General features: G+C 43.5%; 1 protein-coding gene across 2 annotated transcripts in view; it reads left to right on the top strand.

Annotated features, from left to right (window-relative positions):
• The window catches only part of SLC35D4 (solute carrier family 35 member D4), a 118,025-nt gene that overhangs the window by 24,572 nt on the left and 66,592 nt on the right, over positions 1-26,861 (top strand). For both annotated transcript variants that reach the window (XM_060613446.3, XM_060613448.3), the window contains exons 5-7: positions 15,411-15,488; positions 24,869-24,894; positions 26,677-26,728. In XM_060613446.3, coding sequence (XP_060469429.1) covers positions 15,411-15,488; positions 24,869-24,894; positions 26,677-26,728 — 156 coding nt within the window. The remainder of the gene's footprint in view (positions 1-15,410; positions 15,489-24,868; positions 24,895-26,676; positions 26,729-26,861) is intronic.

Genomic DNA, 26,861 nt, shown 5'->3' with positions numbered 1-26,861 from the left:
AACTGTAACCCTGCCCACTGGTGACGTGGACTGGGCGGTGCTGGGCTTAGGAGTGATGTACGTGCCTGGCACAGTGTTGACACCCAGTATGTAGGGACACTTGTTTTACTAGTGTCACCCACCCCATCCAGATTTGAGCTTCTCAAAGGAGGGAACTGTAAAGAACAAACTTCTTCCAGGTACACTAACTATATGAAAATATAAAAATGTTATTTTTCCATCAAAAGACAATCCACTGATACTTCCATTGACCAGAGACTCAGAACGAGGCTTAAAAATCAGTAATGCCTCTTCCTTTCTTGTACCCTGACTGCTCATACTGTTTCTATCTATCAGAAAATGATTGTACTCTGACTTTGCAAAAAATGCAAAATTTACAGAACGATTTAATCTTTTTATGCGGTTTGTTGTTGTGTTGGTCCCTTAGATCTCAGATATGAAAACAGTAAAACAGACACAAAATCTGCCTACCTGCATGATAATGTTATTGTTAGGATAACCCCAAAGTTGCAAAATAGTGGTTGAGAGTTACTAGCGGTTAAGTTCTAAATTAAACCATCATTTTTCTTGCATGATTCATAAGCTTGAGTCATTTAGATGCTGTGTTCAATGGGGGAGAAACGTCCTGGGTGGGCCCAAGAAATGACCAACTGCACACACATTGGTGCTCAGCCCAGAACCTGAGATCTGGACTGGCTTCCTGCTGCCCCTTCTGTATTCTGTCCGGCTTTTGAGTCTGCTGCCTTGCTTTACACCTTCTGGCCTGCAGAGGGCGCTCTCCCTCCTAGAGCACAATACAGGTATTGATAAAAATGATGTATTCTTTCTTTTTTAAGTTTTTATTTGAATTCCAGTTAGCATACAGTGTAATATTAGTTTCAGGTGAAGAATTTAGTCATTCAACACTTACATACAACATCCGGTGCTCATCACAATACCCTCCTTAATCCCCATCTGCTATTTAAACCCCTTCCCCCCCACCTCCCCTCCTAAACCATCGGTGTGTTCTCTGTAATTAAGAGTCTGTTTCTTGGTTTGCCTCTCCTTACCCCCCACCATGTTTATTTTAAGAACAATGTATTTCTTGTAGGAACTGGATAGTGATGGATGCCAGAATTTTGAAGTTTGCATAACTATCATTGGGCTAGCAATAACAATATTTTTGTTTGTGCAGTGCCTTTTCATATGTTTCTTGAGTGATTTTCTCTCTTTTTATGTGATTCCCATATTCACCTGACAGGCGATGGATGGGGCAGATGTTAATCACCTGACAGAGGAAGGAACTCAGGTGTGGCAAGTCTTGGTAACTTGCCTCTAGTCCCAACTAGACAGCTCCTCTAACTCCAGACCTTTTGCCTTTTCAGCTTTGTCTTTTTAGGGCCAACATGTATGGATTTTATAATAGCCCAGGGGAGAGTAGTCCAGGCCTAATTTAGACTCTTCTCATTGTAAACATTAGAAAGCTCATAAACTGTTCTAAGCAAAAGGGAAATTTACTGGATCATATATATCATTGAAAAGTTGTAGATCACGCAAGGCTTTATCCAGAGGTTCCAAATACAGTTTCTGTCTCCCTTTCAGTTTTGCTCTGTCTTTTCTCCATTTCACAGCCAGGCTCTCCCCTCATGGGTGTTGTTGACTCCAGGCCCACATCCTTACAACTTGAAGTCTAATGGAAAGAGACTCATCCTTATAGTTTCTGCATGAGTCCCAGTATCCACTCTGAATACAGCAGTAGGGCCACTGCCCTTCCCAGGTCTGAAAGCCAACTAGGAAGATGGAATTATGCCGATTGGTTGGCCCTGGATCATCATCTCCATTTACTGTGGCTGGAAAGACTCAGAGCACCATTTGGCTGGCCCTGGTCTTACAGTATCCGGATCCCATCGACTGAGACAGGGTGTGGCAGATCCTTGATACTGGGATGCTTCCCCAAAAGAAGGGATAAGGATACTAGGTGGCCTAAAATCCTTCAAAAGCCCATTGTAAAGGTCAGTCCAGTATATTCTCAGGCAGATGAGGAGTTCCATAACCTACTACAATGCTCCTTGAAGTGTGATCCACATGCGGTGCCAATCTGTGAGCTCTTTGTCACCTGTCCATAAGGAGATTGTGCTAGAATGTACATCAACTTTGGCACTAAACACCTTGTTCAGTTGAGCTGACTTTTTTTTTTTTCATAGTGAGACTTCTTGAGAAAGGAAGCAGTGCACTGATTTACCTTCTGGCCTGAGCTTATTTTCGGGGTGACTGGCACTGTGAGTGGCATTGGGCTAGAGCACAGCCTTCTTTAACAGGCAAAAAGAAGCTGCTGCAAAACTCAAACTCTTCGAGCAAAGGAAAACAACCAAAACCCAAATATACCCAATTAGAGTGGGAGGAACACAGAAAAGAGACACTCATTATTGTTTTTCAGTGAAATAACAACCCGGCATCTTTTCTTTGTTTTCTGAGGTTTTTGTTTTTACATAGCTGCTTACAAGTTTATAGAGTGGGTTAAACACAAGGCAGTCATACAGCTTGTGTTAGATAGAAAACAGGCATCAATTTGCTGCCGTCAAGCTGTCAGTTTAATGAATCCACAAGGAATTGGGGTAAGTGCTCAGTTAAAATCCGTGGGTGTATTGTTATGCAGAACACTTTCCAGGTAGTTCTGCTCCACAAAGATCTCCCTTATCTGACAAGATTTTGAAGCTCTGTTCTTCTGACGTGCAACTCCTAAGAGGAAGCTGGTTTAACTCATTCTGTAAAGGCATAGCAGGGAAAATTCTTTACTGGTTTTTCCTCCTCACAACCGAATGATATACAAAATTAAGGGAAGGGGATTATTCTTGTGGTTTATCCATTCAGCACATACTCATGGGGGGTCTACTATGGGCTGGTCGCTTAAAAACAAAGAAGATATGGTTCCTGACCTTGAGAAACTTCAAGGGGAGTGGGAAAGACACACAGCTCACCATGGGAAGAGACACTATGAATATTCGGTGTTAGCGTGTGCCGGGCACTTTCCGTTGCCACTCTTCATCACACATGAGGTCAGACTTAATTACTCCCGCTTACAGATGAGGAAACTGAGATCTAAATTATTTGGCCAAGGTCAACAACTCGTAAATGTTAAAGCAGAGGTGTAAACCCAAGCGTGTCCAACCACAACAGGTCATCTCCAAAGCTTACCATCTTTCCTCCCTAAATCACATCAGGGGAGACCCAGGGGAGATCAGCCCATCAGGGCTGAGCTGGGGTAAGTAGAGAGGAACCATGTAGTTGCTGTCCCGTCTACTTGGGCTAATTGGGGCAGTTTCTCCAGCTGTCCTACACTGAATAAGGTCACAGTGATGACGATGATAATGGTTCTGATGGCAGGAGTGTTGGTCTTTGGAGTGTCAGTACAACCTTGACTGGTCATTATTACTCTCATTGTAATTTCCCAGCCGAAGCCTCATCAGCGTGACAGGGTTGCCTCAAAGCCTGTGCTGGTGAGTGTTTAGAACAGATGTGCAAAGTCATACATTAGTGAGCTTGCCAGTGAGAGGCCATCCTGGTGTTGGTGATTTGGCTGCTCAAACCATGTCGTTTTCTTGCCCCGGGGAAGCCAGGGTCAGTAGTTGAAGGACTCTGCAAATCTGAGCTAAGGCAGTTTGACAGGACCACTCTTGGTCTCTCACCCAGCTCTTTGATCTTGGCCCTTCCCTAAATGCTTGTTGGGATGTGTCTTCCATGAGCACAAAATTCACTCCGCACATTGCGATGGAGCTTGGATGGGGTGTTGGTAAGGACACTACGTGGATAACTAGACCCAGATGGAGCAAATTACTCAGTTAAGCAGACTGGAGCCCATGGGTCCCCTTCCCATTTGTTTGGCTCTTATATTACGTAAAGGAACTTGGATCCACAAAGGAAAAGAATGTAAATGTTGATATAAAATGGAGACTCTTCCCCTGATGTTCCCCGTTACTGCTGATTTGAGGCAGCTCTCCTCTTTCATGTTGGTTTCCTACCAGAGCTGATCAGAGTCCATTTGCAAGGATTACTTTTTAAGGCGTGGGCTTGGTGGCAAAATAGTAAACCCCTCCTCTGGATTTTACTTATCTTCTTGCTCCATCTGAAGATGATGTTCTCCATAACCCTTATAAAATGACTTATTAAAACAGGGCTGCAGGGGCGTCTGAGTGGCTCAGTCAGTTAAGTGTCTGACTCTTGATCTCAGCTCTGGTCTTGATCTCAGGGTTGTGAGTTCAAACCCTGTGTTGGGCATGGAGCCCACTTAAAAAAAAACAAATAAAAAACAAAACAAAACAAAAAAACCCGGGGCTCCAGGGGAAAAAGTTTATGACACTGGATTTGGCAATGATTTCTTGGATATGACACCAACAACACAGGCAACAAAAAAATAGACAAATTGGACTTCATCAAAATGAAGAACTTTGGTATATCAAAGGCCACCATCAACAGAATAAAAAGGCAACCCATTGAATGGGAGAAAATACTTGCAAATCATTTATCTGATAAGAGATGTTGAACAGAGTTCAATTTCTAGGCCCAAGACAGAGCTCCTCCTTTTTGGGGTGCTACCAACTAAACTTTAGCATTCCTGTAAATGCTTTGCTTGACCAGAAACACAGTACATCCAGACAGCCAATCCCCAAACACCACGGCAACTCTGGGTTCTATACTTATTTCCTTGTTCCTTGATCTTCCTAAATAAGGTCAGATCTGCAACCCCAGATAATCGTACCATTTCCCTATTGCCACTTTTTTTTTCCAAAATTTTTAATGTTTATTTATTTTTCAGAGAGAGAGGGAGAGACAGAGCATGAGCAGGGAAGGGGCAGAGAGAGAGGGGAACACAGAATCCAAAGCAAACTCCAGGCTCTAGCTGTCAGCACAGAGCCAGACATGGGGCTGGAACTCACAAGCCCTGAAGTCAAGACCTGAGGCAAAATCAGAAGCTTAACCAACCTAGCCACCCAGGTGCCCCTCCCTGTTGCCACTTCTAATGCTTCATAAAACTCATTCTTCCCCAGAACCCCTTGGGAAGAGTGCCCCACTATTTCTGAGGCACCATACTTCCCCAATCCAAGGATTATTTTCCCTTGAATAAAGGACATCAACCTCATTACCAAATTTAGTTTTGTCATTCAATAGGGATTAATATCCAAAATATAGAGAAAAATCCTCAACTCAACAACAAAAACCAAACAGCCCAATTCAAAAATGGCCAAAGGACTTGAAAGGATATTTCTGCAAAGAAGATGTACAGATGGCTAATAGGCCCTTGGAAAGATGCTCAGCATCATTAATCATTAGGGAAATGCAAATCAAAACCATAACAAGATACCACTTCACATCCCCAAGGATGGCTGTCATCAAAAACCTGGAAAATAGTAAGTGCTGGTGAGGATGTGGAGAAATTGGAGCTCTTGTGCAGTGCTGTTGAGAATGTGAGCGGGTGCAGCTGCTATGGAAAATAGTATGGAGGTCCCTCAAAAAATTAAAAATAGACTTACTGTATGATCCAGCAATTTCACTTCTGGGTTTACACCAAAAAAAAAAAAAAAAAAAATTGAAAGCAGGGAGTTGAACAGATATTTGGACATCCAGGTTCATAGCAGCACTATTTAAAATAGCCAAAAGTTGGAAACAACCCAAGTGTCCTTTGATGGGTGAATGGATAAACAAAATGTGGAATATGCATACAATGGAATACTATTTAGCCTTAAGAAGGAAAGAAATTCTGACATAGGCAGCATCTTGGATGAACTCTGAGGGCATCATGTTAAATGAAAGGCGCCAGTCAAGAAAGGACAAATACCGTGTAATTCCACTTCTATGACGTGCTTAGAGTGGTCAAGGGGCCAGGGGGAAGAGAGAGTGAGGAGTTAGTATTTAATGGATACAAAGTTTGAATTTTGCAAGTTGAAAAAATTCTGGAGATGGATGGGGGTGATGGTTGCATAACAGTGTGAATATACTTAATGCCACTGAAGGTACCTTAAAAATGGTTAAAATGAGGGGCACCTGGGTGGCTCAGTCGGTTAAGTGTCTGACCCTTGATTTATGGCTGAGGTCATGATCTCATGGTTCGTGAGATCGAGCCCCAGCGTGAGGCCTACTTGGGATTCTCTCTCTCCTTCTCTCTCCCCCTCCCCTGCTCACATGCTCACGCACATGCACACACACTCAAAATAAATAAATAAGCATTAAAAAGAATACATACATAAATAAAAATGGTTTAAAATGGTAAATGCTATGTGTACATTTTATCTCAATTTTAAAATATATTTAAAAAACCCTCGACTCTGTTAGAGGCTTTCTTGAGGATAATAAGAAGAGGAGGAGATGATAACGGGTTCTCACTTGACTAACGCAGACTTTCTTTGGCTGCTGTAGGACACGCATATTTGTTTTAACTCATTCATGTCTATGCATTTCAGTAAAAAGTGTGAGAAAAATAGCAATTCACTGAAAACAGGCCAGTCTGCCCTCTGTTCCGGCCTGTACATTTGTGTCCCCAAGTGAACGAGCTGGAACGAGCCGCTGTCCCTTGGGTCTTTTCTTATTCCCAGGCATCTTGCCAAGGTGGAGGAACCTTGGTGCTTTAAAATGTCCATTTTTCACACAACAAGGCCCCTAAAACACAGGCCAGCTACTTTATGTGATGCACAGAGGAAGGACAGAGATGGCCTCCAAAAGCTCATACTGGAGATACACTGGCAAAAGGGGAATCTGGCCCTCTGCCCTTAGGGGCTTTGCCATATAACGACAATAATAAGATTAATGGAAATAATAATAACTCATGCAAATCAGCTTATGAATGTATTCATTTGCATGTACATCTTTAAATACCTCACCATCTTCCAGAAAGGATGTGTGGTGGCTTGAAAGAATAATTAAAATAACATAGACTTTTTTAATGAATGGAATTTTACAGGAAATCTAGGTGGAGAATAATAGAAGAACTAGATGAGGCTGCAGAGAGACTTAGTGCATAGACATTCATACTGTAATATCCTACAAAATAAATACAGTTGGGCCTTGAATTTAGTTTTCAGCATTCTGTGGCCAAATGAAAAAGTTACAAGACCCTCAGTGCTTGTAGGATAAGAGTGGGGTCATTGCTACACCTGTCGCAAGCATAGTATAATGTATAGAACTGTTGAATCACTACGTCGTATACCCGAAACTGTTGTACCATTGTGTGTCCATGATATTGAAATTAAAGTTAAAAGAAAAACAAGAGTGAGGTCATTGCTGAAGAAGAGCAAAGCTTCCTTACTCTCAGGTCCTGTGTCCTCCAAAAAAGTAGACTGGGCCACTTAATGAGGCAGGGTCTTCAACAACATCCTTATAACAAACACAGTGGTAGCCTAGTGTCTAGGATTCTTAGAGTATTTAGGATGCATGATGAAATAGAACAGTTCAGTAGGAGCAGTTCTCTGGGGCTAAAACTGCTACCCTGGTTATCTGGCTTCCTTTGCAGACTGCCCTTAGGCAACCATCCAGGAACATTGTTTCTGGCATGCATGATTTTGATAAAAATTGGGTAGTCAACAGTTCAAAATTACATTCTTTGGCAAAAGCCTGGGGTGTAATTATTTTATCTTGTAGATTAAATCCACACCCACATATTTAAAAATCACCCAAAGAGAAGATGGGATTGACATTCTTTTACAAAAATTAACAAGCTGACCCCGAGCTCCTGCGTGAAAAAGGGAGTCTCATCCTTGTCTACAGAGTGACCCAAGGCCCTGCCTGTGGGTGGGGCCAACTTCTCCATAGAAAACTATTCTAACTCAGTCCCAACACCTGAACAAATAACAATCAAGGCTTCAAAATTCCACTCTGGACAGCATGGGAATAATGAGAAAATATATATTTTTTAACTTTTTTTAATGTTTATTTTTTATTTTTATTTTTTAACTTTTATTCAGTTCTGAGAGACAGCGCAAGCAGGGGAGGGGCAGAGAGAGAGGGAGACACAGAATCTGAAGCAGGCTCCAGGCTCCAGGCTCCGAGCTGTCATCACAGAGCCCAACACCGGGCTCGGAACTCACCAACAGTGAGATCCTGACCTGAGCTGAAGTCGGCGCTTAACCAACTAAGTCATCCAGGCACCCCTAATGTTTATTTATTTTTGAGAGAGAGAGAGAGAGACAGAGCCCAAGGAGGGAGGGGCAGGGAGAGAAGGGGAGACATAGAATCGGAAGCAGGCTCCAGACTCCCAGCTGTCAGCACAGAGCCTGACGTGGGGCTCGAACCCATGAACCATGAGATCACGATCTGAGCCGAAGTTGGACACTTAACTGACTCAGCCACCCAGCTGCCCTGGGAATAATGAAAAATTTTAAATAATAGATACCAACTTCTCTTCACAGCCAGAGAAAAATTTCCCATGGTACATGGATAAAATGTTGAATTTTAAGCTAATGGACTCTAAGAATAAATTAGTTGCAAACTGTACCCCTAGATAACTAACTAAATTGGCTTGCAGTGTAGTTGAATTTGGCTAATTACATTTTGTGTCAAAAATGATGATTTGGGCTTTATAGTAGTTCATCTTGGCCATTTTTCCTGAATGAAAGATAGTAGGACCTTTTGTTGTTGAGGCCATTCCTAGACCCCTGACAATGTGGAAGAACTTACCTATTTTTTCTGTTCTCTTTAGCAGCAAGCAAGTATATAGATTTGCTAAAAGTGGTTTTCAAACTATTAAGAGGAAGGTTAAAAAAGAGAACCAAAATATATTCCTCCATTTTCTTATCTGCATAATGGGGGGTATTAATAACATCTACCTGGTAGAGTTATGACAATTAAATATGCAAAAGCAGTTAGGATAGCAGCTAGCACATAATAAGCATTCAATATATCTTAGGTATTATTATTGCTAGTATCATTTCTCAGAACTTTTGTCTGATTTGACAAAAAGTAAGTCCTGCTGAACCTCACTTCATAAGATAATAAAGGGCAGGTTTTCTAAAAGAATCAGTCACTAGGGGCTCTCCTGAACTGATAGCATAGTTCAGACTGGGACTTGTACACAGAATTAGAGGCCAAGGAAAATCAGTAATAAAAGTTGCAAACTGTGTTAATAACTGCTTTTCATAGGCCTCTATGGAGGCTGAGATTGTCAATTGTACAATTACAGGTTTGGGTTTTTTTTCAGTTATTTATTTATTTTGAGAGAGGAGGATAGCGTGTGCATGGGAAAGGCAGAGAGGGAGAGAGGGAGAGAGAGAGAATCCCAAGTAGGCTCTGCACCGTCAGCGCAGAGCCTGACACAGGGCTCAAACTCATGAACTGTGAGATCATGACCTGAGCTGAAACCAAGAGTCGGATGCTCAACCGGCTGAGCCACCCAGGCACCCCACAATTACTGTTCCTAAAGCCTGCTAGCTTCTCAGTAGAAAAATGGCTTGAGAAATCCAGAGTTAAATTTTTTAAAGTAGCAGTGGAAGCTATCCTTTAAAAAAGGATAAGAGGGACACCTGAGTGGCTCAGTCAGCTGCGTCCAACTCTTGGTTGTGGCTCAGGTCATGATCTCACAGTTTATGGGATTGAGCCCCAAGTCGGGCTCTGTGTTGACATCGTGAAGCCTGTTTGGGATTCTCTCTCTCTCTCCCTCTTTCTCTGCCCTCCCCCCACTCTCTCTCTCTTAGTAAGTAAATACATTAAAAAATAAAAGAAAATTAGAAAGGTCATAGAGCTTACCCTGAGTTCATGTATTTTATTTTTTATTTTATTATTTTTAAAAGATTTTATTTTTAAATAATCGCTACACCTAACATGGGGTTTGAACTCACAGCCCCCAACACCAAGAGTCACATGCTCTTCTGAATGAACCAGCTGGGTCCCCCTGAGTTCCTATATTTTAGATCATACCAGTTTTCTTACTGGAGGGAGCAGACTGGTGGGATTTGGAACACACCAGTCCTACTGGACTTTGGACAGTTGTAGGGCCAGGAAGGTTACACTGGGGGCTTGCTGTAATTTGGGTTTTGTAGCATCAAGGTTAGGAGCTTGGGCTTTGTAGAGAGCCTGGATTGGAGGCATGGCTTGGCCTCTGAACTCGTTGTGAGCTCTCAGCAAGTTTCCTCATCTTCTGAGCATTCGTTTCCTTGTCTATAAATCAAGTGGTAGCACCCACTAATTGAGTTGTTGGAAGGAGTTTTTGTGTGTGTTTTTTTTTTTAATTTGGAAACAAACATTCCAGATGTTTGATCTGGTATTCCAGATCTGTGATCTAGTGTAATGAGTGTCTTTGATACCAAATTTTCCCAATGTTTTTTAACATGATGGAATAGAGGGCTTTAAAAAGAATATACCTTCTTTACATGAATTCAAAAGTCCCATGATTAAGACCCATCTCACTTTTAAAAAGTGGGGGGAGCGCCTGGGTAGCTCAGTCGGTTGAGTGTCTGCCTCTTGATCTCAGCAAAGCTCTTGATTTTAGGGTCATGAGTTCAAGCCCATGTTGGGCTCCATGTTGGGCTCCATGCTGGGCATGGAGCAGTGGGGGTGTTTTCCTCACTTTATGCGGAAAATGCACCAAATAAGGTTGAAGGCGATTCCTGGTCACAGCCTGCCTAACCTCGCCCTCACTGTCATTCTTGCAGCCCTTTGGGCCAAATGCAAAGAGCCTGTGACATGAGCAGAGCCCAAAGCAGCCCCCAAGGCCCCAACATGGCAGCTGGGAAGGAGATTTAAATAAAAGAATGCAATTAAAATACTTAGCACTGTGCCCAACACATTGTTGGTAGCTGTCATTAGTGTACTTGAAAATCAATTCTGTGTGTATGATAGATCCTTTTCCAGAATGTGACCAGAGCAGAGTCTAGGGAGATCGAGAAACCTATCCATGGTTTATTAAATCAAGAAAATTAGCCTCCTTTGAGGTCTAGAGTTCCTAAATCTGGTGTCCTTTAAAAAGGTCTCCATTTTGGGGGGCACCTGGGTGGCTCAGTCGGTTAAGCCTCCCACTTTGGTTCAGGTCATGATCTCATGGTTTGTGGGTTCGAGCCCTGCGTCAGGCTCTGTGCTGACAGCTCAGAGCCTGGAGCCTGCTTCAGATTCTGTGTATCCCTCTCTCTCTGCCTGTCCCCTGCTCGTGCTCTCTGTCTCTCAAAAATTAAAATAAAATTTTTAAAAAAGTCTTCATTTTTTATGGGTTTATTTATTTTTGAGAGAGAGAGAGAGAGAGAGAGAGAGAATGCGCACATGCAATAAGGGTAGGTAGGGGCAGAGAGGGGAGGGGACAAAGGATCCAAGACAGGCTCTGCACGGACAGCAGAGAGCCCAATGCAGGGCTTGAACTCATGAACCATGAGATCATGACCTGAGCCGAAGTTGGATGCTTCACCAACTGAGCAACCCAGATGCCCCAAAAGGTCTTAATTTTAAATAAATAGTATCCAGGCTGCCCTTTCATATTTTCATGTAACCCACCCAAGATTTTCTTTGCTATCTTCTCAAGCTGAGAACCAGAAGCCCAGGCCCTAAGTTTGCCAAACATGGCCTAATAGATAAAGCCAGTTAAAAAAAAAATCTCTATTGATCTTAAAACAATAAATATTAATTCAAAATATAAAAATTTAAGAGGAGTAAAAAGAAGCACAAAAGATAAATTAAAAACTAGAAAATAATAAATATCAAGTATGATTTTTTAAACCCTTTTTAAAAATTTTAACTCCAGTGTGGTTAACATATAGTGTTGTATTAGTTTCAGATGTACAGTATAGTGATTCAACACTTCCGTACATCACCTGGTGCTCATCATGACAAGTGCCCTCTTTAACCCCTGTCACCTATTTCATCCAACCCCCCACCCACTCCCTTGGTAACCATCAGTGTGTTCTCTGTAATTAAGAGGTTACTTTTTGGTTTATCTCTCTCTCCCTCTTTTTCCCCTTTTGTTTCTGTTTTTTTCTTTTTTTGAAGATTTATTTATTTTGAATGAGAGAGAGTGAGTGAGCAGGGGAGGGGCAGAGAGAGAGAATCCCGAGCAGGCTCCTCCCTGATGTAGGGCTCTATTTCATTTACCGTGAAATCATGACCCTGAGCTGAAATCAAGAGTTGGACCCTTAACCGACTGTGCCACCCAGGTGCCCCCCCCCCCCCGTTTGTTTTGTTTCTTAAATTCCACATGTGAGTGAAATCATATGGTATTTGTCTTTCTGTGACTGACTTATTTCACTTAGCATAATAATCTCTAGGTCCATTCATGTCATTGCAAATGGGAAGATCTCATTCTTCTTTATGGCTGAGTAATGTTCCATCACTTATTATATATATGTATACACATATATGTATATATATACCACATCTTCTTTTTAAAATTAAATTTTTTTAATGTTTATTTTTTTTTTTTTTCAACGTTTTTTATTTATTTTTGGGACAGAGAGAGACAGAGCATGAATGGGGGAGGGGCAGAGAGAGAGGGAGACACAGAATCGGAAACAGGCTCCAGGCTCCGAGCCATCAGCCCAGAGCCTGATGCGGGGCTCGAACTCCCGGACCGTGAGATCGTGACCTGGCTGAAGTCGGACGCTTAACCGACTGCGCCACCCAGGCGCCCCTTTAATGTTTATTTTTGAGACAGAGAGAGACAGAGCATGAAGGGGGGAGGGTCAGAGAGAGAGGGAGACACAGAATCCAAAGTAGGCCCCAGGCTCCAAGCTGTCAGCACAGAGCTTGATGCGAGGCTTGAACTCACGAACTATGAGATCATGACCTGAGCTGAAGTCTGATGCTTAACTGACTGAGCCACCCAGGCACCCCCACCACATCTTCTTTATCCGTTCATCTATCAATGGATACTTGTGCTGCTTCCATAATTTGGCCATGGCAAATAATGCTACAATAATCATAGGGGTGCATATATTCTTTCAAATTAGTGTTTTAATATTCTTTGGGTAAATAGCCAGTAGTGTGATTGCTGGATCATAGGTAGTTCTATTTTTAACTTTTTGAGGAACTTCTGTACTGTTTTCCATAGTGGCTGCACCAGTTTGCATTCCCACCAACAATGCACAAGGGTTCCTATTTTTCCACATCCTCACCAACATTTGTTGTTTCTTGTGTTGTTGAGTTTAACCATTCTGACAGGTGTGAGATGATATTCCATTGTAGTTTTGGTTTGTATTTCCCTGATGGTAAGTGATGTTGAGCATCTTGTCATGTGTCTGATGGCCATCTGGATGTATTCTTTGGAGAAATGCCTGTTCATGTCTCCTGCCCATTTTCTAACTGGATTATTTGTTAAAATAAAGTATGATATTTTATTATCCATTTATTTATTTTTATAAAGTATGATTTTAAAAGGAAAAAACAATTTGAGTTGCACTTTTAATGAAAGATAAATCAGTAGAAAATGTTAAAAAGGCAGGAAAATGTAAGGCAAGAACTCCAAAAGAATAAAAAACAGTGCAAGTTAGAACAAAGTACTAAAATAGGGAAGAGCTACAAAGTTTTAAAAACAAGGTAAAAATATATCCTCCAAAAAGATAAAGAACAGATCCATCTGGAAGTAGGCGAGTGACGTGATCTTAAGTGGGTCCTCTAAGCTGGAACAGTTTCCCAGCTCAGGGTCCTCTGTCTAGGCTGCTGAGAGTCGGCTGTCTGTTAATACTGACCACTTTTTGTGTAGTGCTCCCGAACCACTCCTCTATCCTTTACCTACTCGTTTCTGTCATTCCTCCCAAGTGCTCCGGGTCGTAGAAATTGCTATCCCCATACAGAGAAGCAAACTAAGGTTTGGATAAGTGCCTTGCTCCACTAGCCCCTTCTGATGCCAAAACCCATGTATATGCTTGATCTTTTTCACTTTTCAAGAAATATTGACATCAATATATCACAATGTATTGTTGTCATCAACAACAGAGACAATAACAAAATCCCACACCCTTTAATCCTTCTCACTCACCATGTCAAGATTACCCATCAGATTCGGAGAGACTGACATTCTTAGCGAACAGCCCAGCAATAGTAAATGTGCAGTGGGTGCTCTGTTTACCTTAATAACCCTCTGGAGTGTTAGGGTTTTTTTTTTTTTTTAAGTTTATTTATTTATTTTGAGAAGAGAAAGAGACTGAGTGCATGTGCGAGCAAGGGAGCGGGCAGAGACATAGAGGGAGAGAGAGAATCCTAAGCAGGCTCAGTGCTGTCAGCACCGAACCTGACACAGGCTCCATCTCACAAACCATGAGATCATGACCTGAGCTGAAAATCAAGAGTTGGGCACTCAACTGACTGAGCCACCCAGGCACCCATGGAGTGTTAAGGTTTTTTTTGTTTTTTTTTTTGTTTTTTTTTATCTCTTCTCCTTTCCCTCACTTTTTTTTGGGTGCAAATTTGATCCCAGTCATTCAAATATTTACCTCAGTTCAGTCTCCTAAATATCTCCTTAATGTGAACACTTTTCTCCTTTTTCACTGCCACTGCAAAGTTCAGGCCGCCATCTTGCCATTCCTTGTATTAATTTCCCATGACTCCTGTAACAAATTACCACATATCGGGTGGCTTAAAACAGCAGAAACTTGTTGTCTCCAGCTGTAGAGAATATCAGTGTTATTGTGCCGAAATCCTGGTGTGTCCGCAGGGCCCCACTGCCCTCCAGAGGCTCTACGGGACGATCCACTTCTCGCCTCCTCCAGCTTCTGTTGGCTGCTGGCATTTCTTGGCTTGTGTCCCATCACTCCAGTCTCTGCCTCTGTGGTCACATGGCCTCCTCCTCCGTGTGTGTCAAATCTCTTTCTCTTACAAATGTATGTGTTTGCATTTGGGGCCTACCCAGATAATTTGGGGCAAACTCCCCATCTCAAGATTCTTAATTTAATCACAATTGCAAAGACCCCTTTTTGCCATGTTAGGTGACATTCACAGGTCCCAGGGATTAGGGTGTGACTGTCTTTCAGGGGGCCATTTTTCAGTCTGCCACACCCCAAGACTTTTGCAACCATCTCTGCCTTCTGTCCTCTACTGGGAGCCCAAGTTCCTTTAAACACACAGATCAAATCATGTCATTCCCTTGAAACTCTTCAGCGGCCACTTGGCTCTTGGCAGGGTTCTGACACTCTGCTGAGTAAGTGCGCCTTTTTGTGTATTCCATCAGAGCTCTTACCTCGATAGGGACAGTCTCCCTATCACGTATCCACCTTGTACGTGGGATGTTTTTCCTGTGACACACAGTAGGTGCTTAATAAATATGTGTTGAGCCTCTACATCCACCTCGCCAAGAATAATACTCCAACAGAGAGCACTAATCCACGCAGAAGAGTTTTTGCTGGAGAGGATCATATATGTGAATGCCAAAAGTTCCCACGGATCTTTATTTTTAAGCAGAAACCAAGTATTATGTAATTAAGGGATCAAAGAAAACATTTTCATGCTTATTACATTATTCTGTTTTCTTTCAGGCCATTCCTGTGTTTCTTACTTTGCATAATGTAGCTGAAGTTATCATCTGTGGGCACCAGAAGTGTTTTCGGAAAGAGGTAAATGATAATGCAAAATGCTAGTCTCGCTTCCCTTGCTTTAAATTTCAGAGATGAACTCTTTTTTTTTTTTTTTTTAATGGCCCAAATTAGTGTCTACCTTTTCCTGCCATCTGTTTCCTGTCAGTGGTCAAGACTGCCTGGCAGTCATCACTAATTTCAAGCATCGTGTATTTGACATCTCTTCAGTTCACTGTGCATGTGTGGGAATGCTTGATCTGAATGGCACTCGGCTGCAGGTCAGGGCAGAGCAAGCACCTTGGGATATGAGGAGGAATTTACTGTGGGCTGAGGAATGGGGGCGGGGGTCCTTATTCCCACCCACAATGAACCCCAGGGGCCATAGGGAAACATATTGCAGAGATTCACGTAGGGTGCTGGGAGCATTACCTCCCCCTCCCCCCCCCCGGGGGAAATCCCCTTTCTTCCCAAGCCCAGCTCTGCCTCACACCAGCTCAAGCAAGTGTCTTTGCTTTCTGTGCCTCTACTGGGGAAAAGGGGACACTAACGACACCTGGCTCATACAGTTGTTGGGAGGACGCAGCGAGGCACATGTGTTAAGTATTTCTGAAAGTTTCTGGCGCCTAGTAGGTATTTATTAATGTTATTAGTGGCAGTTTTAATTTGGTCCTCTTTTGGGAGCTCTTTTTTCTAACATCTGCCCATTTGAGATGGTTTCATATAAAAATGTGGAACTTTCCAACCAGAGAGGCTAGTTGGCCATTCAGGCAGCTCACTTCTTACGGGTGTGTGGGAGAGAGAGGCATCCTTCCCATGGCCGAGGCCACTCCATACACCTGTGCACCCTGTCATTCCCATCTGCTGCTTGCGGGCAGCTCCATGGACTACCTCCTTATCCTGGATAGCTGACCTCTCTCTGTCTCTGCTGGCTGACTTTCCTCAACCAGTGGACACACTCAGTGCTCTCAGTACACCAAGGATGGAGTGGGCCCTGGGAGACCCGCCAACACTAACCCAGCTCTGAAAGGCTGTGTTTCTAAAACCAACACTGGATGCCAACGCCGGCGTGCTCTCTTGCCTGTGCACCCCTCCACCTCCGCCCCACCGCATCCTTGCCCTCCCCCAGCACAGTGTGTGAGGGAGGGAGGGAGGGTCAGGTTCGGAGCTGTTCATGGCCTCGTGCCCTTCTCACCCCCAACCTGCTCCGGCTTCTGCCCCCACCATTCCCCTGGAGTTGCTTAGGCTGAAGTCACCGATGGCTGCGTTTATGCGACTTCCGTTGGCCTTGTACACCATTCACCAGGTTCACTGCTGCCTTTCCTTGAGTCTCTTGGCCCCCTTGACCTGTTGGTTCTCTTTCCTGGTCTCTGGCTCTTCCTTCTCCCTTTCTTTCGTCTGCCCTTCAGGGTCTCCCAAGGCTCTGTGTCAGGAGCCCTTTGCTCCCATGCACACTCTCTGGATAGTCTCATCCACACCCATGGCAGCGCCCCCGCTCCATTCACTGTGACTCCTGTGTCCCATCTCCAGCCCAGGCCTCTCTCTTGAGCTCAGATCCCCACGGCCTGCTGCCTCTAGCTGTCTGCCCAGCTGTTTCCTGGGCATCTGAAATGCAAAGGGACCAAACCGGAACTGCTGTTTTCCTAACCTGCTTCCTACTTGGCGATCCCATGATCCTGATCATCACCACCCAAGTCAGAAATATAGGGATTCTTAAAGTCCTGGTTTGGTCGTCTTCCCCCCACCCCTCCACCACACCCTGTTTCTGAATCTGTCCCCTCCTTTCCATTCCCACTGCTGCTGTCACCTTGGTCAGATGCTCATCTGTTTTTCAGGGCTATCTGGCTAGGGGCCAAATGACATCTTGCTCCCCCAAGCCCTTGGGCAGCCAAGTAGGGCCTGGGTTGAGCAGACCTGGCTTGGACTGTCTTTGCGTTGTGTGTGTGCCGTCGCCTGCCATCGCCTGCCATCGCCTGCCAGGTGTGCAGTAGTGCCTGGCTGCCTTCCCTGCCTCTGCCTCTGCCTCTCCCCCTGCCTCTCCCCCTCACCTTCCTCCACACTGCACGCAAGTGACCTTCTGATACAGATCCGATCACGTGCCCATGTACTTGGGGACTACGCATGACCTACACAGAGGCATGTAAAGCTTGTCACCACCAGGATACCATCTACCTCTAGGGTTTTAGAAAATCCAGCCACAACCAAACTTCTCATGTTTCCTAGACCATGTCGTGATGTTTTCTTTCTTGTGATCTGTCAGAGAACCTCTTCAACACCATCTCATTTATTCTAAATACGTGCCCACTGTGCCAGGCTGAGTCTATAGTAGTGAGGAAGAGCCATGGCCCTACCATTCTGGGCTCCTCGTACGTAGCATCAACCGAGAAGGGAAGACACTAGACAAATCATTACACCCACCTGCTGGATTGTACGGCCCGAGAGGCCACTCTAGGGAAGTGACATTTAAACACAGACAAAGGCTGAACAGGAGTTCAACAGGTGGGGCAAGGGGAGGGCTCCCAGGAAGAGGAGCCATCTGATGCAAAAGGCCAGATGTAGGAAGGGATTTGGCCAGTGAGGCTGGAGCTTGACAAGAAAGAGAGGGTGGCTTAGGATGAGACTGGAGACAGGACAAGACTTTGAGGCTGGGCTAGGAATGTGGGGTTTATGCTGAGCGCAGTGAACGGCCAGGGTTGGGTGTGAAAGGCCCGAGGGACCGATCAGATTTACAGCGTTGAAAGCTCATTCAGCTGTCTATGGAGGAGAAAGGACTGCAGGAGGTGAGAGGGGACCCTGTGGTGACTCTCGAAGTCTCACGAGGGAGGCTCTCAGTATTTTAGGCTGGTCTGCATGCAGTTGGAGCCTTCCCTGACACCTCAAGGAGCGTGAGCACCTCTCTCTGACTTTATACCTCTCACCCCATCTGGCAATTTCCGTATTTCATCAATTACATGCTGCTTTTTTTTTCATGTTAAAAAAATACTACTGGAGCACCTGGGTGGCTTAGTCAGTTAAGTGTCCGATCTTGATGTCGGCTCAGGTCATGATCTCACGGTTCATGAGTTCGAGCCTGGCATCGGGTTCTGTGCTGACATTGTGGAGTCTGCTTGGGATTCTCTCTCTCTCTCTCTCTCTCTCTCTCTCTCTCTCTCTCTCTTCCTCCCCCCCCTCTCTCTGCCCCATCCCCTGCTTGCACCTTCTCTCTCAAAATAAATAAACTTTTAAAAAAGTATTCACTACCTATAGTTAGGACGCTTTTACTATCAATGGCCTGCCATGGTCAAATGCTTTCTTTCTTGATAGTATATAAAAGAATGGGGAATTTTACAATCAGTGGCATCTGAGGTTCAATGAAACGCAGTAGGAGTTTCCCTGGGTCTCTGCCTGCTTTCTCAGAATCCCCCTTGGCAGGGACCACGTGTTCTCTGCAAAGCCCCGAAGTCCAGCCCCAGAATTGCCAAGCTGAATATTCACTAGCCAGTCACTGAGGTTGAGAAACTCACCAAGAGCTGCTCAGGTTCTGGGAGACTGACTCATGCTTCTTATCTTCAAAGTGGACACCTTTGTTGTGAATTGAAAATGAAGATTCATCTGGTCTAGGGAAGAGATCCAGGCATTTCTACAAGGTATTTCTTCCTGGTGGACAAGTCTGATCACATAGTCAAGGCTGCACGTAAGAAACAGGGTTAGAGAGTCCTCAGGGGTATCATCATCAGGCAAAAACCAGGGGCCAGACTTCCAGGCTGAGGGGAAGAAACTGGATAAACGCCAAAATATTTTGAATCTTCATCTCCATTTCATCACTAACACTAAACAGCATTCTTTCTTTTTTAAAAAATTTTAATTCCAGTATAGTTAACATACAGTGTTATATTAGTTTCAGGTGTACAATACAGTGATTCAACAATTCCATACATACATCTCCCGGTGCTCATCACAAGTGTACTCTTAATCCCCCTCATCCATTTCACCCATTCCTCCACCCACATCCCCTCTGGTAACCATCTGTTTGTTCTCTATAGTTAAGAGTCTGTTTTTGGCTGTACCTCTTTTTTTTTTTTTTTAATGTTTGTTTGTTTTGTTTCTTAACTTCCACATATGAGTGAAATCATATGGTGTTTGTCTTTCTCTGACTGACTGACTGACTGACTGCACTTAGATTATACCCTCTAGGTCCATCCATGTTGTTGCAAATGGACAGATTGCATTCTTTTTTATGGCTGAATAATATTTCATTGTATATGTATATGCCACATCTTCTTTAAATTTTTTTTAAAGTTTATTTATTTTCAGGGGCACCTGGGTAGCTTAGTCGGTTGAGAATCCGACTTTGGCTCAGGTCATGGTCTCATGGCTTGTGAGTTCGAGCCCTGCGTCGGGCTCTGTGCTGACAGCCCAGAGCCTGGAGCCTGCTTTGGATTCTGTGTCTCCCTGTCTTTCTGCTCTTACCCTGCTCATTCTCTCTCTCTCTCTCAAAATAAATAAACATTAATAAATTTTTTTAAGTTTATTTATTTTGAGACAGAGAAAGAGCATGAATTGGGTAGGAGTAGAGAGAGAGGGAGAGAGAGAATCCCAAATAGGCTCTGCACTGACTGTCAGCGCAGAGCCCAACTCGGGGTTTGAACCCACAAACTGTGAGATCATGACCTGAGCCGAAACCAAGAGTTGGATGTTTAACCAACTGAGCCACCCAGGTGCCTCAATATGCCACATCTTCTTTATACATTCATCTGTTGGGACACTTAGGTTGCTTCTATAATTTGGCTATTGTAAATAGTGCTGCAATAAACATAGGGGTGCATATATCTTTTCAAGTTAGTGTTTTTGTATTCTTTGGGTAAATACCCACTGGTGAAATTACTGGATCATAGAATAATTCTATCTTTAACTTTTTGAGGAACCTCCGTATTGTTTTCCACAGTGGCTGCACCAGTTTGCATTCCCACCGGCAGCACATGAGGGCTACTTTTTCTCCACATCCTTGTCAACACTTGTTGTTTCTTGTGTTGTTGATCTTAGCCATTCTGACTAGTGTAAGCTGATATCTCATTGTAGTTTTGATTTGCATTTCCCTGATGATGAGCAATGTTGAGCATCTTTTCATGTGTCTGTTGGCCATCTGGATGTCTTCTTTGGAGAAATGTCTGTTCATGTCTTCTGCCCATTTTTAATTGGATTATTTGTTTCTTGGTGTTGAGTTATATAAGTTCTTTATATATTTTAGATACTACTCCTGTATCACATATGTCATTTGCAAATATCTTCCTCCATTCAGTAGCTTGTCTTTTAGGTTTATTGATTGTTTTCTTTATAAACAACATTTCTTGTCAGGGCAAATTAGGAAACAATTGCGTGGATTACATACGTATTTAGTTATTTTAAAAAAACCCTTTATTTTGGGGCTCCTGGGTGGCTCATTTGGTTAAGTGTACAACTCTGTATTTTGGCTCAGGTCATGATCTCATGGTTTGTGAGATTGAGCCCCATGTCGAGCTCTGTGCTGACAGCACATAGCCTACTTGGGATTCTCTCTCTTCCTCTCTCTCTGCCCCTTCTCTGCTTGCACACACACATTCTCTCTCTCAAAATAAGTAAACATTAAAAAATATTTTTAAAACCTTTATTTCCTTTATCAGTGGAATAAACTATAATAAATTGTAGAACACGCAGAGGAAAAATGTCCCAGAAATCAAGTGTGATCCTACTTCATAGAGGATACTACTCTATTCTTTCAGACTTTTTTTCTAGGCACATATATAGACATACTTACATAAATGATATACTATCCTATTTTCCTGATCAATTTGTCAGGAATCTCTATTTGTGTCCTCATTCCACTTACATGGAACATGATGTGTTGGCAAGTACCTGTGTGTAAACTTGTAGGTGATTTCTAGTAGGTTGGCATTAAAAGCTGCTCTGTGATGAGTATTGCTGTGATATTTTCTCAATATGATTCACTTTCCTGATCATTTAGCCTGGAGCCTCAACAAAGTGACCATATATTACCAGGAACACGGCTGTATATGACATCTCTTAGACTTAACCTATGACTCACATTGAGGCCTCTTTTGTCCATTCTGTGTCAGGTTTCACCAGACTCAACTCCGGAAAGGAAGGTTGACCTCCTTATGACCTTGTTCCCAGGTTATGAGAATATACCCATCTGTAACTGTGGTTCATTGTCACCATCCCTGTTTTTTTGTGCATGCATGCGCAAACACACACACACAGCTTGACTTTTATAAGGTAACGTGTGGCTTGTGGAAATAGTCTTGCTACCTTGCAGATATAGTTGTCACAGTTGAATATTACAATATTGCTACTCATTCTTTTGGTTGTTCAACATTTATTAAGTGTATACTCTATATCAGACATTTGGCTATGGAGATATAGAGGACACATTGGTCACCCTCACAAAACTCAGCTAAATGGAAGAACCAACGTGTAAACACACTCTGTGATGCCCATAGAATGTCATATGGGCTGAAACGGGTGTGGAGGGACCAGAGGTGACCACTGGTAAGTCTGTTTGGAAGGGTCAGGGGTGAGATTTGAACCCAGTCACACAGATGGTAGGAATTTTCAAAGTGCAGGGATAAAGGGCACTCCAGTCAGGCAGAGGAAGCAGCAAATGAAGGTAGTGGTTTGAAAGGGCCGGTGGGATGCCACCGCAGGACTGGCAGGCTGGCTGTGGCAGAATAGCATCATAAAAGGTCAGCCTCTGGAGCTAGATCACCCAAACCCAAACCCTGTGACCTTGGACAACTTAGCTAATTTCTCAGTGCCTTGGTGTCCGCATCTGTAGCATATAACTTGAGACTTAATTAACCCAAAATGAAATAAGCCAATGGCTGTAGAGGGCTTAGAACAACACCGGCCCAAAGTAGGTAGCCCTCATGGTAATTTAGCTGACCCCCGGTTATGTTAGCTATTTATTGTTATTTTTGGTGGTATGCCTTTTGAGAAGTTATACTGACCCATTTAGAACACTGAGGTATCACGAGGACTTATCACCGGGTGACTTTGGGACTGAGGAGCCTCAGAAGATGAACACCCTGACATCAACTCCTCAGTTGTTTTCAGAGCCCTAGGAGACGGGGTTCAATAATGCATTTATTGCTTATTTTAATATCCATATCTCAGGTTCTGGCTCCTCTGGCCAGAGGTGTTTATTTATTAAAAAATTTGTTTTAATGTTTATTTTTGAGAGAGAGAGCACACATGAGTGGAGAAGGGGTAGAGACAGAGGGAGACAGGAGATCTGAGGCAGGCCCCACATTGTCAGCGCAGAGCCTGATGTGGGGCTCTAATTCACAGAACCGCGAGATCATGACCTGAGCCAAAGTCAGACATTTAACTGCCTGAGCCACCCAGGTGCCCCAAGACATGTTTAAAATAAAATAAAACAAGCAGTCTCTCTTCTGAGAAATGGGTGAACTGTTTCAAGCACTGTATTGATTTGCTGCCCTGTGTCGGAAGCCCCTAGACAGACACTTGCTGGGTGAACATGTTTACTATTCATGGAAGAGCTGGGACGTGCTTTTTGTCCCTGTCTTATTGCTACTTTCCTGCCAAACTGTTGAGATGTTGATTACATTTGGTTCTTTTAATGACACATTTCCCTACTGAAGGGATAAGTGTCCCCACCAGGTGGCAGTAGAGTCAAGGTTGGCGTGGCCAGCTGAGGCAGGTTCGGCACACAGATGCAAGCCACTCCTTTGCATACAAATAAGATCTATTTATTAAAACAGTACAAACTGGATTATTTAGTAATGCATGAAAACTGAAGATAGCCTTCATAGCAAAACATGTTTCCTTGTCAGTGGTTCACGTTAAAAAAAAAATTGAGATATGATTGACATATAACATTATATTAGTTTCAGGTGTACAATATACCGGCTGGATATTTGTATGTATTGCAAAATGATCACAATAAGTCTAGTTAACATGCATCACCATAGGTAGTTATAAAATTTTTTTTCTTGTGATAAGTACTTTCAGGATCTACTCTCAGCAACTTTCAGATCTACAATACGGTATTAGTAACTATGGTCACCATGTTGTACGTTACATCCCCAAGACTTATTTCTTTTATAACTGGAAGTTTGTACCTTTTGAGTGCTTTAATTTTAACAGACTTAAAAAAAATCGTTTATTTATTCTTGAGAGAGAGGAAGAGAGAAACACAGAGAGAAAAAAACGCAAGTGGGGGAGGGGCAAAGGGGAAGGGGTCAGAGAATCTGAAGCAGGCTCTGTGCTGACAGCGGAGAGCCCGATGTGGGGCTCAAACTCATGAATTGTGAGATCGTGCCCTGAGCCGAAGTTGGATGCTTAACTGACTGAGCCACCCAGGCACCCCGAGTGCTTCATTTTTAAACAATATGTTCATACTTCAATTTCCCTGAACTAGAGTAATAAAAACTATAGTTTGTCCTCAACTAGCAAAGTAATCCTTTTGAAATGACCAGAATTAATCTGTCATTTCCTCTATCAAATATAGAAAAATCTATGCTTTTCCTTGCTAGAACTTTTTTCCTGAGTGCAAAGGACTAATTCCCTTTAGATGACTAATAAAAAGGAGAGGCTAAAGGTAGAGTCTGCATTAGAATTTCCTCATTTCAGAGAGCTTTAAATGCCAATTTCCCCAGTCTGCCCTTTCTCTCTTTTTGGGGGCGGTGGGGGGAGTTAACTGTTCTTTCTCCATTTTCATGTTTCTTCACTTATACATCATCCCCGAGGATTTATAACACTGCCCAGAGTCAGAGCCGGATTAATGAAAGGAAAATATAAGGAGATAGATTGGAACAGAAGTTGAACAAGAGCTTAATTTCTCTTCTTACACAGGTCACATCAATTTCTCTCTTTTTTCTTGGTGTGTAAGATATTTGAAGGCTTAGCCCTGGCATCATTTTGGGGTTTTGTGAGTAAACATAATTCCAGTGGTGAGGGTAGTAAAACTGCACACCCAGAGTGCTTTGCCCAGATGATTCAACTCTGGACCTCTGAGTCATTCTTCATGTGGTCCAAGCAGAAAAAGCCCCAAGAAATACTGAGGTGCAGCAAATGCTTAAGGCCCCGATAAGCTTACTCAAAACTTATTTGCCTCTGGATCTAAATATTTCCTTTTAGGGGCGCCTGGGTGGCTTAGTCGGTTAAGCGTCCAACTTTGGCTCAGGTCATAATCTCGTGGTTCATGGGTTTGAGCCCCATGTCGGGCTCTATGCTGACAGCTCAGGGCCTGGAGCCCGCTTCGGATTCTGTGTCTCCTTGCTCTCTGCCCCTCCCGCACTCATGCTCAATCTCTCTCTGTCTTCAATAATGAATAAACCTTAAAAACAATTAAAAATAAAATATTTTCTTTTAAGGGGAAAAAGAATTTTTAAATAGTAACTAGAAGTCTCTTTATTTTCATACAGAAAACTTCTCCTGCAAAGATCTGTAGGTAAGTTTAAAAAAAACCCCAAAACCCACAGCCCTCTAAAATAGAAGATTTAACCTAATTTTAACTGTTGATGATAAACTGTTGCAGATTCCTATTTGAGAGTGGACAGAATTTATTATGTACGCTTATATACCCCTATTTTGTGTCTTATTCTAAATTTTACTCTTTCTCTCTTTGTGTATTTTTTCCCTGAAATATTCTGTTCCTAAGGGGAAAATAACGTGTGCTAGATTTCAGCTGCTGTCGCCCAAACCTTCACTAAGAGTTGTGCACTGCTGATGGGAGAAGTAAAATGGAAAACATGGGAATGACTTAAAATTTGAAAAATATTTGTTTGCAACTTAATGGGTTTTTATGATTCCCGTGGTGGAAAAGTGCTGGCTGCAAGGCCAGGGATCTGAGTCGTCGTCTTGGGCCATGGCAAAGTGACTCAGGGCAGACTTCACAGCCCTCTGTGCCTCATTGCCTCGGCTGGAACATGAACCGGGCTGGACCCTCAGGCGGTCCCTGTGCCTCCAGTGTGCTAACTGCCTTGTTCTCTAGCTGCTTCCGGCTTCCTCTACAATAGCCACGAAGCTCATTCCTGAAGATAGGAAACTAACAGACACACGGATTTAGGACTTTTTGTTTTGCTTTTATTATAGGCTGCTACTTGGAAAAAAAATAACAGCAACACTGTCGGGACTCATTCTCTTGTTTAAAAGATTAGCAGGTGTTAAAGAGAGGCATTAAAACCCACTAATACCTGATATATTAAGGTATTGCTCAAGGCCCGGTTTGGTGGGAAAACCAGGTGCTGTCTCACACCTGGCTGGCCCCCATCTTCTCTCAGCCCCAAGGGGCTGTCTAACACTCACTGCCTGTGGATGGGGAAGGATCCTATATTCTATAAAGTCTTCTACTATAGGTAGACACCCAGTCCATTAGAGTTCTTTTCTCCTTCCACCTGCCTCATCCTATGTGGTCCCAGAAACCCTTCCGACAGCCTCCCTCCACTCACCACACCCTTTGCCTCTGAGTGCCTCGGTAATCTGGTGCCTTGGAGTCTTCTTGAAGCCATTTGTGTGCCTTCTTAAGAGTTGGCAAGGCTTTAGGATGGGGATGGGCTAGAGTGGAGGACCTTCCTGTGACTCAGGATGTTCCCTGTCATCCTGACCTTCCCAGGGTTGTGAGGTCCCAGCTCTGAGGAGTCCTCTGTACCGGTTCCCCTGCCTCGGTCCAGCCGGCCATGCAGGGTGGGTTATGCATATTTGGCAGGAATGCCGTCTGAGTGACGTTGGGTCCTTTCAGGATGTCATATCAGGAGGCACATGATGTACATCTGTCCTCTCATTGGAGATGTTAAGTTTGATCACTTGGCGAAGGTGCTGCACCCAAGGTTTTAATGTGCTTTCTTTTGCCCAAGTGCTATAACTACAGCCTGACTGCCCAGTTTTCCACTAGTGTATTTTTGGGCATCTGCAGTTTGAAAAAAATCTCCTTTTATTATCTATTTCACCGGCATCCTGTTTTTCTCCAGTGAGCCAGCTGTGGTTTTACAAATGCCTGTGTCTGGGGAAAGGCCAGCTGAGCACCGGGGAAGAAACTGTCTGGTCACCAGTGGAGCACATGGTTGACAACTACCTACTGGGGTTCTCAGAGGAGGGACGGGGGAACGGGGCTTGGTCTCACAGGGTCTTGGCCTCATCCGTGCTCCACTCGATGTGTTTCAATCTCCATGGTCTCTGGGAAACACTTTGATGTTGAAAAGTGAAGCTGCCTGTTTTATCTCCCTTTGCACAGTGCCCTCTTTCTCCTGGCTGCTGCAGGATGCCTCCCCTTCAATGACTCCCAGGTCAGTTCAAGTGCATTCATTTTGCCTTCCAAGTGTCTTTTACTCTCTGAAGCCTGCATGTATGAGCAGAACTTTCTAGTCCTTCCTTCTAGAATCAGAAGAACCCTAGTCTGTACAAATGCATTTCAAAGCT

The sequence above is a fragment of the Panthera onca genome, chromosome D3 (genome assembly GCF_046562875.1).
Source record: "Panthera onca isolate mPanOnc1 chromosome D3, mPanOnc1 haplotype 2, whole genome shotgun sequence".
In the NCBI taxonomy this organism is placed as follows: domain Eukaryota; kingdom Metazoa; phylum Chordata; class Mammalia; order Carnivora; family Felidae; genus Panthera; species Panthera onca.
Note: the sequence above shows the minus strand (reverse complement) of the source record. Positions and strands in the feature narration are given on the sequence as shown.